The sequence below is a fragment of the Myodes glareolus genome, chromosome 27, assembly GCF_982192425.1.
Source record: "Myodes glareolus chromosome 27, mMyoGla1.1, whole genome shotgun sequence".
Lineage (NCBI taxonomy): Eukaryota > Metazoa > Chordata > Mammalia > Rodentia > Cricetidae > Myodes > Myodes glareolus.
Genome location: NC_142052.1, coordinates 6,770,513 through 6,787,759, shown reverse-complemented (window position 1 = coordinate 6,787,759; position 17,247 = coordinate 6,770,513). Strand labels below are relative to the sequence as shown.

At 39.1% G+C, this 17,247-nt stretch overlaps 1 protein-coding gene across 7 annotated transcripts in view; it reads left to right on the top strand.

Annotated features, from left to right (window-relative positions):
• Window positions 1–17,247, top strand: part of Cacna2d1 (calcium voltage-gated channel auxiliary subunit alpha2delta 1) — a 431,327-nt gene that overhangs the window by 203,911 nt on the left and 210,169 nt on the right. For all 7 annotated transcript variants that reach the window (XM_085684078.2, XM_085684077.2, XM_085684081.2 and 4 more), the window contains exon 4: window positions 15,155–15,214. In XM_085684078.2, the coding sequence (XP_085540204.2) occupies window positions 15,155–15,214 (60 nt within the window). The remainder of the gene's footprint in view (window positions 1–15,154; window positions 15,215–17,247) is intronic.

Genomic DNA, 17,247 nt, shown 5'->3' with positions numbered 1-17,247 from the left:
GATTTTTCAATATAAGTTAAAAATAGACGGTTATCTGAAATGATAAACTCATTCTAACTCTTTTCCTTTAAAATATGTCTGTAATAAAGTTTATGTCTTTATTATTCTGTGTATTTATTACAGTCCTTAAATAAAGACTTTTATTGAGTTTAAAATCCCCATCTACTTCTTAATATCAATTATTATATTTCTTTTTTATGGCTCTTGCCACATCTACTTATTTGACAGTGAGCCAAACTAGTAAAATATATCTTCAATATGAAAAAATATTTATTTCATATGTTTGAAATTTTTTAAATATGACGACTATTTTGCTTAAAGTACTTTACATAATAGTTGTTATTTTTTCATATCTAAATTTTTTTCTTAGCACACTTTTAACCTATTTTATTGTTTTCTTTTTGATACTTCCTTCTATTATTATATTCTACAGACTAAGTTCCTGCAGAATTCACTAAGTGCCTTCAGAATTCACCTGTGCAAACTTATTCTCCAATGTAATGGTATTAGGTGAGGAGTTTGATCAGAGTTCTTCATTAATGTGGTTAATGCTAGATTATTTACTTTTCTGTTGCTGAGAGGAGACACCATGATCAAGGAAAGTTACAAAAGAAAGCCTTTAATTTGGGCCTCTTGGTGACAGAGAATAGCAGAGTCCATGGATACAAAGGTGGGAAACATGGCGGCAGGCATAGCGCTAGGGCAGTGTCTGAGCGGTTACATATCAAGAAAACAACCGGGGGTGTGGGAACGAGACTCCCTGGGAATGGCATGGGCTTTTTAAGCCTCAAAGCCAACCCCTAGTAGCAAAACTCTTCTGATAAGGCCACCCCTCTCAATCCTTCCCAAATAGTCCATGAATGCAGAATTCAGATTCAGAAATGTGATCTTATTGGGGTCATTCTCCTTCAGACCACCTTATCCTCCATGTGTAAGATTCTTAGAGGAATCTCTTCCTTCTCTCCCAAGTGAGATCATAAGGAAAAGAAGTCCTCTGTGAGTCATCCAACATGGCCTCCACACTAGGGGATAAATCTGCCCGTTCCTGACTCTTAGACTTCCCAGCATCCCAACGTTCTGAGATAAACACAACCCAGTCAATACTGTTTTGATGTCATGGCGGTTTGAGTTTCTTTTCCTGTTATATAATGAAATATCCTGAAAAAAGAATGACTCCTGAGAGGAAGAATTTACACTGAATCCCAGCTCTAGGGGACAGTCAGCCATCTATGGTAGAGAACTCAAGACAACAAGAGCTTGCTTGAAACATGCAACATCTACACCTAGGAAGCAGAGAGAAATGATTGTGTTCTTCCTATGGCGGAACTTACTTTCTTCATTTTTTTTACAATCCAGGAAATGGTCACACCCACAGTTCAGATGGGTCTTCCTGTATTAATTAATGTCACCAAGGTAATTCCTCATGTGCATTCCAATAATGATATCCCAGGTGATTCTGTTATGTCAAATTGATAACTGACACTATCACAACATCTAACTGTGCTCTAACATCTTACAGTCTATAGATGTTACACTTAGATATCACAGTATCCTACAGAGCTTCTAAAATAAAGTTCTACATGTAGAAATCACTAGATCAGAAAGGTGTAATAATGGATCTAACTGATTAAACCAATTGTATTCTGTTTATGGGTCTCTGCTGTTTCTTTAGAAATGCTGCCAATTTTCAGCGTTGCTTCTGTTATGTTTATATATGAACATATTTTGGTCTTTTGTCATATAATAATTGAAGATATTAACACATGATTATCATCAGCAGATGTGAAGAATGTTCTATTCTCATTTCTATTGCTTATGTTAGACGAACATAGACCTGTACGTTTTCCACGTTTATGGATAGACTAAATTCTTTGTAGCATATATCATAGTAGCATTGATTTTAATTTCAAACCTTTAAAAAGTTTTAGTGAAGTAATTGTCAATATTTTCTTTTCAGAATCCTTAGCCCTTTGAGGCATTTGGTCATAGAACACTGATACCTAGTAGGCAGATTCTTCTGTTCTGTGGTATAGTGTTTGGATATGCCTTATACGTACAACTTCTGTGTGCTTCTTACCATCTCCAGGTTACCTGTAATTCTCAATGCAGTGGCTTTATAAGTATTTGTATTCCGGGCTGGAGAGATGGCTCAGAGGTTAAGAACACTGACTGTTCTTCTAGAGGTCCTGAGTTCAATTCCCAACAACCCCTTGGTGACTCACAGCCATCTGTAATGAGATCTGGATGCCCTCCTCTGGCATGCAGTCATGCATACAAACAGAACACTATATACATAATAAATAAATGATCTTTTAAAAAAAAGTATTTATATTCATTAAGAAATAATAAAAAGTAGAAATTGGATATCTGTTCAATACAGATAGTTTTTATTAAATATATTTTACTATTGAGGTTGATCAAATGTCTGTAAAATTCCTAGGCAGAAAATTCCAGCTGAGATTTTTTTGATATGGTATTTTCGAAGATGAAGACAAAATTGAATAAGGACTAAAGAAGATGCAGGCTTTTTACTTGTTGTTTGATAAACACCAAGAGGTCTTTTGTGCTGTGTGTTGAATGAGCATAAATTATCTCTGTTTATTATTCTGTGCTTCAGTGGTATTGTGGACAAGCTATACTGTGTTTTCTTCTCATAGTCGAGGCAAGTGGTGTATAGTAGGTCGCTTCTAGCAAATTCCAACACCTCAGCCACTTTCTATTGTCTCCTATTATAATATAATATATAATATAATGTACAATATAATAATATATAATAATATTGTCTACTATGACAATATATTGTCTATTACTGTCGTAATAAATTTTCATGAAGATCGCATATGTAAAGAACATGGTAAAAACTTAACACTTGTACATTCTCAACCCTAGTTTTTATTTTTGTCTTATGATACACACCTCAGGTAATCTATGTGAAAGACATTTCCTAGATCGTAGGATGGAGTGTGGTTTAACAATTGGTATTATTCAGACATGAGATGTATTGTTTCATGCCAGTTTTATTTAAAAGACATAAAAGAAGGATTTTGAATTGTGTACTTAAGAGCCAAGAGCTTCAAAGTTTCTCACTGCTGAGAAGTGTCACATTTAAGAGGTTTGAGCAGAAAACTATAGAATAGTCATAGAACGAATAGGAGGATTTTAATTTACTGGAAGCCTTCACTGTAGCTGCTATATTTTTGTTGAGAACAAAAGGAAACTTGGTCTTTCTCAAGTTTTTTAAAAAAAAGCTAGAGATACTAAAATTTTCATCATTTGAAAAAAAATGTGTTCCTAAAAGAGAAAAATTAAAATGACATTTTTTCAATTACTAGTGAATGTTTCTGATACTTAAACCAAAAAAAAGGGTAAACTCCATATTTGACGAGTCTGATGTTGATGGACATATTATTGTGACCTTCTAAGTCCCAAGAATCGACTGTGCGTATAGTACAAGTTCTATCCTCCGTAGGAAATAACTCAGTTATCCCCTCCCCAGATTGATGGGGGAGGGGTGTTCCATAACAACTGGAGCCAAGCAGAAAACCTGCCTCCTGTCTTCAGGTCATTTCTTGTCTCCGTGCCTGCTACTGAATTGGCAGCCGGTGTGTGCACTAAGCTCTTAGGCAGGTGACGTGAACGTACAAAGAAGCGGAGGTAACAAGGTAGGAACGATAAGCAGCTCGCCTGCCAGAGTAGCCGGAAAGGACACTGATTTGCCAGCAGTCAATGTGTGAGGATGAAGTAGAGAGAACCACAGCGATGACAAACCCTCGTTTAAAATGTGAACCAACCGTGAGAGGGACCTGAAGCCAATCTGAGCCACGGGAGCGTGGTCAGGGACTTGGACACGTCTTTCTTGGGGGGAACCTTTGGAAACTAAACCCCCTTTCTCCTCTTATGACCATTTTTATTAAACGTAGTGAGGGTGGCTGAGTCGTAGTTTTAGACTGTTTTTCTCAAATCTCACGCAGTTCCTTTAAAGTCTCTGAGGTGGCTTTTCCTGGCTCCACTGGCCAGGTTCAGAAGCTAAGGCCCGTGTCCTCCATCTGTTGGACTTTGGAATGTGATTTACTGCTTCTTCACCTCCTCACTGGCCCAAGCTCCACACAAAACTGGAACTAAAAATGAAAACCAATTTGAGAATCTTGTTCAGCCTAGCTGAAGGTGTACTTTCTGATAACTCTGCCCTTTTCTGCATCTTTGTCTTGATATACTGTTGCTGACCGTCTCAAATACCTATCAAAAAGCAATCGACGGACAGTTAAAGATTGTAAAGTCGTCCTGCCGTTGGAGCTGATAGCTACTAATCGAGACTGTTTTAGAACCTTTATTACAAAAGAAATATGATGGCAAACACTGTGTGAATAATAAAGTGTTGAGAGAAAAAAAATATATCAAAGTAAATGGTCCTTAATGGTCCTGTCATGATAGATACAAAAACAAAGTTGATGGCTCTTTTACCCTACCGTCTCTGTTAATCACTTTTCCTTCATTTGTCTTCAGTTTCACCTTACATTTGTAAATTTACACGTAAACATTTGTGAAGGGCATCTACTTGTGATAATGCATGGTTTGAAATGTCGATGGTTACTTGTAGAGCACCTGAGCGTCACTAAAACATCCACAAATCCCTCTGTACACTGGTTGTGACAATCCCCGTGTACACTGGTTGTGACAGTCCCCATGTACACTTGGTTGTGACAATCCTCGTGTACACTGGTTGTGACAGTCCCCAAGTACACTGTTTGTGACAATCCTCGTGTATACTGGTTGTGACAGTCCCCATGTACACTTGGTTGTGACAATCCTCGTGTATACTGGTTGTGACAGTCCCCAAGTACACTGGTTGTGACAATCCCTGCGTACACTTGGTTGTGGACAATCCCATGTACACTGGTTGTGACAATCCCCTGTACACTTATTTGTGACAATCCCCGTGTACACACTGATGTGATCATCGCCCTGTACAATTGGTTGTGACAATCCTCGTGTATACTAATTGTGACAATCCCCGTGTACACTTGTTGGTGACAATCCTCGTGTATACTGATTGTGACAATTCCCGAGTACCCTTGGTTGTAATGTTCTATGACAATGTTCTATGTGTCTTGCTTTTCTAATAGGCATCATTTTCCCGATTGCTTCTCTATGTTCTAAGTAAAGATAATTGTTTCACAGGCAAAGTTCATCCAGCTCCCGTCAAAGCCAGAGTCCAAGGCATGACTGCATTTCTAAGTGGGCAGCAGTGTAACCAGGGACTTTTGCTTCACGTACTCATTGACAATGTGCTTTATTTTCAAAATAAATTTTTTCAGAATAACAGTTTTTTAACAAATAGCTTGTTTATTCTTTCTTTCTTTCTTTCTTTCTTTCTTTCTTTCTTTCCTTCTTTCCTTCTTTCCTTCTTTCCTTCTTTCCTTCTTTTTTTCTTTCCTACAGCTGTGAGAATCTGCAGTTAAGATAATACATTTTCCTCTTGCCACACACTATACACATTGTCTTTAGAGGGGTGTTATTCACTTTTATCTCTTTAAATGTTATTTAATTAACATATTTTCATTGGTTCTACACACCAACCATTGTTTCCCCTCCCTGCTCGACTATCCCCCTTCCCCGATTCCCGTAAACTCACCTCGCCATCCACTCCTCTTCTGCCTCCATTCAGACAGTGACAGACTGCCCATGGGATTGAACGAACATGCCACATCACGGTGAGGTAGGACAGGACAAGCTCCTCATGCTACATCAGGCTGGGCAGGGTCCCCCATCATGGGGAACAGGGTCCCAAAAGCCAGCTAAGCACCAGGGACAGATCCTGATCCCATTGCTAGGAGCTATACACTGAGATCCAGCTACACATTCAGAGGGCCTAGGTCCGTCCCATGCAGGCTCCCTGCGCAGGGCTCTTACTTTCTGACCTCACATCCAGTGTGTTTCATAGCTTTATTTCAGTAAATATTTAAGATGGCTGTTTTCTCTACAAAATGTGTGTGGGTTTTCTTAAAATGTTTGAGGACTTCATTAACGTCTAGTTGGCCCTTACAATAATACGAAATTTGCCCACTATTTTCATTTTTGTTTTATAGTATGGACAATTAAGGTAGAAGTTACTCATTTAATTTCTCCTTGGTTGTATGCCTATTAAATTGTGCAGATATTTCCATTGTTTTTATAGTTACAATGCAGGTCAGTCCCGCACAGGGAAAGGAGATGTCGCCAGCAATCCACTCACAGCGTCTGAACGCATCTGTCAGCACTCTGTTTATAAGGAAAAGTCAGAAGGCCTTTGGAATGAACATCGCAGGTTTAGTTTTTGGCTAGAGAGTTGCTGTTCGCTTTCTCTGGCTACAGTATCTCCTTAAATAAATAATTTGGCATTATGCCTGAACTGTGTTGAGCTTAGAGCCCTTACCAGCAGGACCGAGGACTAGACTCACTGCGGAAGCGCCCTCACGTCAATATCTGCTCTAGCCCCGTGAAATAGCACGCTTTTTAAACATCCATGTGGCGTTGAGTTAATGTAGCATTTTAAAGAATTAAATGATGATATAGTTATTGGGAAATATGCTTGTCTTGTAGGAAGATGAGTTTTGAGGCCGTAAGGCCACAGTAATGCCTGGCATTTCCAAGTGTCGAAGTGACTGATGGCAATCTTGTGATGCTAGAAATCAATCTTGATGAAGCGTTGAAGTCATTATCTCTGCACGTCCGCACACAGCGACTGTGAGTTTGCTCTCTGCCATCCGTGGCATAAGACATGGAAAGTGTCCAGACACGGGAAAACTGTTTGTTTGTTCTCATTGTTGTTTGCTTTTTGCTTTTTGTTTTTGTATGGACGGAACTCACAGTGATTTCGAGGGTAGACGGAGCAGCCTGATCATGCCACGGTGGTGACAAGGTGTGACATCTTAGAGGAGAGGGACTTCAGTTGGTTTCAGCTCAACTGTTTTCTGCTCAGCCTTTCTGGAAGCATATGCCTATGTTCTCTAGACATGTTGCCCTAGAAGTGTGCTTTCAAGGCTCAGACTGAAGAAAAGATGTGCCACACTGACCTTGATTGACAGATTTGACCCACGAGTGCTTCAGAATCTTTGGTCAGGGGCCCAGGGTGATTTACAAATGTTCAGTGAGTTATTCCTGCAGATGGCCAGACAGACAGCTGATGGGAAAACGTCGTGTGGTTTATCAGTGTTGTATTTTCTTGCTGTGTGCTGCGGGGCTAAGGAAGGTGGCGGGTGTCGATCACCGGTTGTGTAGCCGTTGCTTTCTTGCTGCTGCTGAAAGGGGTTTTGCTTTTCTCACCAGACGAAACCTCCTTTGCCCTGGCTTCTGTTTTCCAAGAGTCTGCCAATTGTTCAGAGCTAATTACAACTCTGAGATTAGACTTGAAGCTTTGTGGTTAATTTCAAAAGCGCTTACTGAACATGACAAATCTAGGCTGAAATCTCTACAGCAGGAGCCAGAAGCCCCGTTCCAAAGTTTTGTTTTTCACATGGCCACAAATAGAAAAAAATAATGGTGACAAGCATGATTTCAGCAAGTTTTATCTACACGTTTTGCATATATTATGGCTTCTGAGATGGTACACCATAGAAGAAAAGTACTGTAGTGATTGTGGGATCTTTATTTCACATAACATGATATTTTAAAAATAGGAAATTATTAAATGATTTCTTATGCATCCTTACATTTCACCTGTACAGATGCCTTTGTAGTTCTGCTTAAACCAATCAATACTAAAGTTTTATGATGTTGATAATTGTTTCTGCATTCCCTTTAAGTAGTTACAGATGTACTAAGATACTTGAGTTTGCACAGACAGCTAAACTGTTCACATTTTTATCTCTACTTAGTCCATACCTTCAAGTTTTAATTTTAAAAGAATCTTTCTAATGAGTTTTATAATCTGTTCTTTCTCTTGAACACTTGAGCAGTTAGACTGTTGCTTTCCCGAGGCCAGGAAAATTTCTCAATATTGGAGATTACTTTCCTAAATTTGCGTTGGACTGCATCAACATGCCTTTTTAGGTCTTGGAATTTCCCCTAATTTAAAAAAAATGGGCAATTGAAAAATGAGGATTCTCTCCTTATGTTTTATGCCATTAAACACAAGTGAAAGCCTGAAAAGTTTACTTTAACCTGGTGTAAATAAAGCATAGGGATGCGCCTTAGCTCCTGTTGTAAGGTTTGGGTGGAGAAGGCACAGCAGGTTAGAGCCACCGAGGATGTCTTTGGTCAGGTGGCAGTTTGAGATCATTCAGCTTGCACAATGCCTGTGCAGGAAAAAAGATAATTTCTTAAGGGATTGCATCGTCTGCATTTGCAAATGAGATTTCTTCTGCATTCTGATGGTGAAGATGTAATGAACAGTTAGGTCTTGGTGCTGAACAGTGTCCGAGCTAGCTGCAGCTTGGCTTTCTGAAGCGGCATCGGCAGCCCCAGGCCACTGCAGCCCCAGGCCACTGCAGCCAAGCAAATCTCATACACATGGCCTCAGTGACTTGCTTCCTTATGTCTAAACCTCCATTTGGAAGGATGATGGCTTCCTCCAGGGAAAAACCATTCCCCAGAGGAAACCGATAGGATTCCTCTTCGGCATTCGACAGGTGTAAAGCCCACAGGGAGAAAACAATCAGGAGTATCAAGTATCAGATTTGACCGACAGCTTTTCAAACATATAAAACCAAACAAAGTGAGGCACAGATGCAAATCACTGTCTTGTAGGGGGTACAGTCATTGCTCAGCTCAGAGGAGAGGCTCAAGGTGAATGTCAGGTGATCTAGAATATATAACCTCTCTCTTAAGGTACTGGAACCCAAGGAGAGACAGGAATGATGAACTCTGTACAGTACGTTTCAGACTATTGGTTTCTATGTGGTTGAATGTTTGCAGTCTGGCCCACAGCCGAATATATATACATTACACCAAGTAAGAATTACCTGTGATATAACTTGGTGTGTTTAGTGCACTTATCCTGCCAAAACTGGTCCTTAATTTCAGCTGAGGAATTCAAATTTGTGGTAAAGTTGTGATTTACATAGGAATTTAATTGAAAAATGTTGATAAGACGTGTATAGTGTAAACATTCAGAAAGCATCTGTCAGATAGTGACCCCAAAGTGTGTGTGTGCTACATATGTCATAGTACATGTATAGAATGTATGTTTCTACTGGAAGGGATTATATTTTGTATGGACATGCTATATACTGTATGTTATAGACATTAACTTTACAAAAATATGCTTACTGTTTCTAAAATCAAGCATAGACACATAAAATAACTTTTAAATTTTATTTTTGTAATTATTATGAATAAGGATCTCTGTATAATGTTCAGGTTAAACTTCAGCTCATAGCCTTCTCCTAAGATCCCCCTGATCTTGTGGAAGTACACATTGTTTTGTGCTCAGATTGTTACTTGGGATACTTTTCCTTCTAATCAGGATATCGACGCATTCACCTGGTTGCCACAGCTTCCTTATCAAATAGTGAAGTATACTGACAGTAATTAATTTGGTTACTCTGATCACATTTTATAACTCTGTAACCTCTTGTCTATGATTCCAGATGGTTCTTTCTGTCCAATGGAGCATTTGTAGCAATGTTAATGAATACATTTTAAACAATATGTAACCCCCCTTCTACAGGATGATCTTTTCTGTTGTTAGAGAACCAGCCAGGATCTTCCAGATAACCAGGCCCTAAGCAGGTTCTATGAGCAGCCCACTCCATCCACTGCACCCTTCTGCCGGAGCCTGCTATAGTCACTTTGCTTGGTCCACAAATTAGCCAATCGCCACATCCCCACCCTGAGGAGGAGTGACCCTGTTGTATAGCCTAAGCTTTGCTCCCTTACCCCAGTCAGGCAACACAGGTCACATATTGACTAAGCCTGCTCTTTGCTCTCATTCTATGGAGGGGAGACTATTTAAGACCCCCACAGTGTTAATGAAAGCCTCTTGTCTGGATAAAATGTCTTTCTTGTTGCACCTGTCCAACTCCCCCAACACTGACACTGTTCCAGGGGAAGGCCTGAGAAGTTTTGTGCTTCCTGGACTCCAAGGTGACTTCAGCATTAGGACAATGCCTTATTGAAATTCAAGGTGGCCGCAGCATTAGGACAATGGTCTATTGGACTCCAAGGTGGCTGCAGTGTATGGCAGTGCCCTATTAAAATCCAAGGTGACTGCAGTGTAGGACAATGCCCTATTGGACTCCAAGGTGGCTGCAGTGTAGGACAGTGCCCTATTGAAATCCAACTTGACTTCAGCATCAGGACAATGCCCTATCGGTGTGCATGCAGAGGTGCCAGGCTTCCCTTGGTCTTTTGATTGCTCCAATAAGGAATTGGTGCTTTTTAATTCAACTAGCTACTAAAATTCTGTTTTAACCTGTTTCTGTAGATGTGAGCTTTTTCTGCAGGAAGAAACAAGAAGTTTTGGCATAACTGAGTGCTTTGCATTCTTTTTATTCATATTTATATGTTTAACTGGCCTTCGCTGATTATAGTTCTGGCATAATCCATTTGATGGAACTGTGTTGGTGATGTTAAAATGGAAACAGACCTCTCTAGATGTCTACACAGGTCCACACACATGTATACACATACATAAATAGAAATATACACAAAATACGTAAGCATCTAGATGCTGAAGACCATTAAATTCATAATTAAATTGCACAACAATCAGATTAAATTCCACACCCCTCCACCTTCCTCGGAAGCCTGTGCACTTTACTTCAGAATGTGGAAGCGTACATTCACCTTAATTTGCTATTTTCAAAAGGTATTGTTGGCTCGTCCAAATGTGTATCCAGATCCCCTAAGAACCTTTTAATGAAAATTAGTAAAACTCATTACAGTGATAATTAGATTGTCAATACAGGTACAGTACAGCAATTGCCATTCCTTATTGGGTAGTAACTGTTTGGACATTAATCACAATCAACGAAAATGCACAGGTTGCTTGAATTAGTCTGTTGTTTATATCCATTGTCCTTTACTGGAGGAAAAAATTCTGATCTAGATTGTCCAAAAACGTGGTTTTAGAATTTGTTTGAATGCACTCTCTAAGACAGTGCTTCCTATTTAAGTCTGAATGTCGGCGGCTTTGGAGTCTTGACGGAATAAAATAGCCCTGCGGATGTCTCCGAGCTTGCTGTCAGAGCTCTTAGGAATCCGTATGATTGTTTGATTGTTCTCAAAACTTAAAAATAAAATGTGAGCCTAAAATTAATTTATAGCCTAGGAAGCAGAAAACTTAGATGTTTAGGAAATACTCTGTTTGTCAGAGGAGATATATCTGAATACCACTGATGAGAATGATAGGAATGACCCTTTTCAATATCCGTCAGCTTTCCTATTTGACTTTCACGTCATCTGTCAGAATTCAATGCCAGCGTCAGAGGAGCAGATAGGGCGCAGTGAGAAGGTCAAGGTTGAATAGACCTCCAGGGAGCTGGCCTTTCTCTCATCTGATAAGCTCTTTCCTGCCTGTCGGGTTTGAGTTTGTTCTAGTCTCTGCAGACCATGGCATATCAAAAGCTTCTTTACTGATAGTAACAATCCATCCAATTGCCTTTGAAGGGATGCCTTGTGTAAAGACAGTGCCCAAACTTGTTTTTATGAATTTGTATTGCTATTTAGGTTCCCATTTGACCCCAAAGCATACATTTCTGTCTTTGTTTTCGTGTTGATCCTACAGTGTCTTCATATACACCGTGATGGATAATGATATGACTTGGGAAATTAAAAACTGGCATTAGCTTAAGCTTCAGAGACTGAAGGTTCAGTGGCCAGTCTGTTGTGTTAGAACTGTTAGAACTGATTCCATAAAAGTCATCTTTAAGGTGTTCTTACGATTATTATTTTAAAGATGCAATCTAAAATTCCAATGGACATAGGGATATGTGAATTTTAAATACATCTCTCAAGATATATAGATAGAGAGCTAGTTAGCTAGCTAGCTAGCTAGATGATTTTCACATACATTTTTAAAATGAAGTCATTTAAGTGACCCTCTGTCATAATATGAGCAGAACTCAGCTTCACTTTTCTTCATAGATGTTGGAATTGGAAATTTTAGAGCCAAACAACAGACTCAGGCAGCCCCAACAGAGGAGGTCCAGCACCCCATATCCAGTTTGCCAGCTAAAGAGATGAAAATGGTTGGGAGTGAAAGCAGACAGGGGAGAATTTGTTCAGTATGGTCCCATCGGGAAGAAGGCAGGGAAAGGGGTCCAGTGGCTCCACTTTCATTTCCAGGAACTGACGTGCACTTTGGACTTAAGGAAAGACAGAATTGGTCAAACAGAGGTCCAGTTCTCCTTTACCTGCCTCCCTTCTGCATCCGATGCAAGGTCATCCCCAGGAAAGGAGCATCCTTGTTTGAAGAGAGCAAGTTGACGCTTAAAAAGATGTCCCTATTGCTCTAGCAAGTGGCCTGGACTTCCCGTTATGAGACAATGACCCCATTTGGATGAAGTCTGTTCTGCATCCCCATTGTCTGGACATTGTTTGAATCTGTGTCACAGACGTGTTTATCAGTCAAACAGCTCTGGGTATTGGGGAATTCAGCGTCAAGTCAGGAGAAGTTAACAGGCAGAGCCAACGAGGAGAGGCTGGAGTCAAGGAGGCTGATGCCCAGTGACTCTTTCTTTCTTCAGTTGCTCATATGGGCCAGATGTGTTTTAGTGTTCAGTGTGGGCTTCATGTCTGCTTGCTTCCCCTCCACTTCAGTCCTTGTGATTTCCATCAAAACAAAAACAACCCACACGGTACTCGGGGCATAGAATAGAGGGTCGGGGTATCATTACTATAGTGGCACACTCTTAGAGGGTGAGGGCGGCTAAGAGAGGCCACTGTGTCAGCCTACACCTTACGCAGGCTTTGCACTGTCTCTGAATTTTTTTTTTCTTTTGAGACAGGATCTCCCTATATAGTGCATTGTGGTTCTCTCGCAGCAATCCTCCTGCCTCAGCCTTTCAGAGTTCTCTTTGATACTATTTCCTGTCCAAGTGATTATCAGACCCTTTGGAAAGACTGTAGTGGGGAGTGATAATGGTGTGTCCTGGCTCTTTACTAGAAAGCCTTTGGGTAGATAGCAATGATAAGGTAGCCAACAGGTCTATCCATCCTTCTGCAAAATCATCAAGTTACTTAAAATATTAGGAAACTTTATTTTGCAAGTTATTCATTTTGCTTGTCTGAAGCTGAATTGGGTGGTTCTTGCATATAAATATTGTAGATTATCACATAGCATCACAATATTAAAAGGTTGGGCAAGGTGGGGACCTTCTAGCTAGTTCTGAATGTCATGCCTCCACTCCAGGCCAGAGATAAGATTCTGTTCCCTTTCTTCTGGCCTGTAATTGAGTTCTACTGTTTAAGTTCCTGTTTTCAAAAGCTGCTTATTATGAAGGAGGGGTTCCTCCCCAGCGCCTTTCATGACTGCTCCTACCTAAGCAACCACACTATAGCCTATACTACCCATCCCATAATTGTGCTTGCTTTCTCTGGAAACAAGCTGTTGATATAGGGCATACCTATATATACACCTGTATAGATGGAAATTGGGTGATAATAACATAGTCACACTTTATGAGATAGGAATTTTATTACTCTTAGTGCAATTTCCCTATGGCATTCACTGGTAGATTATTGGCTTTAAAATGTCACTTGACTGGAATGGAAGTTAATTAGAGGCTTGCAATGTCTAGAAGACACGTCGATTTCTTTAAGTAATGACCTTCGGGTCTTTTGTCACCAGGAAAAGCAGTTAGTGGGTATGCTAGCTCTAACCTAGACTATCTTCAAAGTCAGGATTTGGAACTTTTATGAAATTTGATTAAAGTTTCATTTATTTCTTTATGAATAAAGACATAAGAACAGTATATTTTTCATGAATATTTTGAACTCATTTAAAATATTTTTCATGAATCATTTTTCATGAGTTCCTAATTTTATATTTCAAGCAGAGAAACTAAAATTTAGCAATTTTTGTATGTCAACTCTTGAAAATACGTGTCATTTTTATAGATTTGCCTTACTGTCTTTAGGCTTCTAAAAATTTTCAGGCTCTCACAACAAATGTCCTTTACTTGTTAAAAATCTGTATCTGGTGTGTGTTTGTGTGTGTGTGCGTGCGTGCAGGCACCCACATTCCAGATGCATACAAGGAAATCAAAGATCAAAGAAGTTGAGTTTTTCCTATATTTATTATATTATTATATATTCATTGGTATTACCTATGTAATAACATAAAAAACAGACAGATTATAGTATTAAATTTAAAGGACAAAATCTAGCATGTTAATGTCAAGAACGGCCCAAGAAATCCTTCCATTAGTTCATGTAGACTTGACTCATTGGAAGAGCAGACACCAGAGAATATTTCTTGGAGACTGACAAAATCAATGGATGGCTTATATTTGCCTAAATTCTAACCTGCTGTTTGTCTCTTAAGAAGTAAATTTAATACATTTGTATTTATTGTGTTTGCTGTTAACTTGGTGCTATTTCTGCCCCGATATTTCAATTTAAAAGTACCCAAGGGAAATAAAGCAGCCTTACACTTCCCCATACTTTATCATGCTACAGGGCCGCAAAATGAAGGCATTTCCATATGTGTGCATTCTGAGTTTACAGTCTTTCAAATAATCTGTGAAGCATCTAAGCAAACACTCAACAAATCGGAAATTCCAAACCTGTTCCTATCAATGTGCTCATTCGGTTACCATATATTCATCAATGTCTCAACATCATTTTCTTCCTCCTGAATGAAATATTTGGTGGTGTTTTAAGAACAGGATTATACTCCAATCACTATATTGTCTTCATTTCATTAAAATGTTTTTTTTTTACAAAAAAATTTAAATATAAGTCCTTGATGGAACCCACCCCGGACGAAAACAAGAGAGGTGGGTTAATTCAGTGGTATTCAAAGCAGAGGACAATTCATTGTTGTGGCATCAGCTTTAGTAGGTTAGATTGCTAACTGATTATGGACTTACGAATCATTAATAAGTACTGTTGGTTGCTTTTCATGCCCATAATCAATTATACTATCAAAGCTCATGGATAATGTATTATATTGTCATTTCCTGTTCCTGTGGTCATGGTCACGTGTGTCTAAGATTTCCAATTTCTTTTTCAGCGCCTGGCTATGGAAGCTGAGAAGGTCCAAGCTGCCCACCAGTGGAGGGAGGATTTTGCAGTAAGAACCATTTTTTTTTAAAATTTATTCAATTCATTCAAGTTGGTCAGTTCTTTTGTTGGCATAGTTTTGGTCACATTTAAATATAGTCAGCGGTGGAATTTTACAGTGTTATAGGCGTTTGAATTCCAAACTCATAACGTCTATTCTTTTTTTGAGTGACGTGGACCAAGTAAATCAGTGAGAATATTCATGGTCATGTTTATGTACAAGAAAAGAAAGAAAAAATACAGAAAAAGGTCTCACATTCTTCAAGGCATTTGAAAATATATTAAAGCAGCATTGGATCATTCACTGAATAATCTTCACTGTTGTTTTGAAAACAAAGTTGCATTGAACTGTTTTTTTTTAAAGCACGCATTTTAATTGTGTTTCTGGGTGAAATAACTGAAGAAATAGGTGAAACATACTCACCGTTTGATCTGTGTGAGTGTTGCTGGACCCTTTCCCAATTTACTGTGAACTACTTTTGGACACGCCAGCTGGCATTAGATTTCATGGTTTCCTTATTATTTGATAAGCTTGTTTTTGTTCTCTGGGATGCTGGGTTAATTGCACAACATTGTAGAGGCCTTCCTTGTAGTGAACTTACTACCCATCCACTGTGGTAGCCAACGGAAGCGGCCAGTCTCAAATTGTCAGTGAAGTTCTTCTGTAGCATAGTCGATGCCTATATTTATAATAGGGATGTTTTCAGTCTCTGGTGACTGATAAACTCCAGACAACTCCTTTTTGGCACGCAGTCTTTCCCTAACCCATAGATGCTATTTCAAAATCGGCAGAAGTGTGAGTGCCAGCTAATGATACTCTCTGAGATCTTATTCTAAAATGTGCCAGAATTAAAGTTCAGAAACTTGTACAGCAATAGGTGTGGGAAGTAGCGTAACTGTTTTGTGTTTGTTATTTTGCTTGCATACATGCATATATACAAACATACATACATACAGAGGGGAAACTAGTCTAAATAACATGATGAATTTTTTAAAGAACTTCCTTGCTTGATCCTTCTGATCTTTCTTCTTTGTCTACTGATTGGTCTCACACCAGTAGTGATTCTCTTTGACTGCCATCTTAATTTGATTTTCTCATTGAATTGATCATATTGACTGAGTAGTTCTATCTTATTAGATATTGGATTGACCTACAGCTGTTTGTCATAGTTAGGCAAATAAAGGTCACTTTGTCGCCTGTAATATATGAGAAGAAATTGTCGAACGAATAAGAAAATCATAAGCACCTATAGCACTGAGGAACATGAGCTTTTGGAATGAGGGAGTTGGAAGGCAGTTAGTACCTTTTAGAAAATGACCTTAAAATTGTGTTTCTGGAATATAGTTTAGATACAGGCAACCCAAAAACCCAGCTTTGGTGGTTGATGTGGATGACAAGTCTTTTTCCTGCCCCCCCCCTTTAAAGGTGGCATGTGACATATTATGAATGGAAACTGGGCCCAATTGGCGAGATATTATTATAGTGCAGTTGCTGTTGGTTGAGTTTGAAGCTTCAGTAATTAACAGAGCGCCAAGGATTATCAGCATCTCACAGTCTCTCTCTCTCTCTCTCTCTCTCTCTCTCTCTCTCTCTCTCTCTCTCTTTGTAATATAGAAATCACTTTTCCTCTCTGAAAAAAGTCACTGTTTCATTAAATCATTTGATAATTTTGGTCATTTTTTAAAAATAACAAGTTGACATAGACTTAAACTAATTTCTTCTTTACCATGGTCAATGTATTTAAGTAGTAGCTGTGTCTTTCTAGACAGCAGATCTTTTCCCCAGATACTTTGTAAATATTTGAATCCTGGGCACATTTATACTAAGTCATCATTTAGCAACCCCTTTCTTTTTCTTTTTACAAAAGTGGTGGGTGACCATGAAAGACAACGTTCAGAGTGTTAGCGTTTGAGTATTTAGTGCATCGATAGTGTCGTCAGCTGGAAGGCACTCTACCTACCATTTTGCTTATTTTACTCATTTCCAACAAGACACTGGTTCAACGATGAGTCGCTGACAATTTCATACCGTGCTCCTATTAG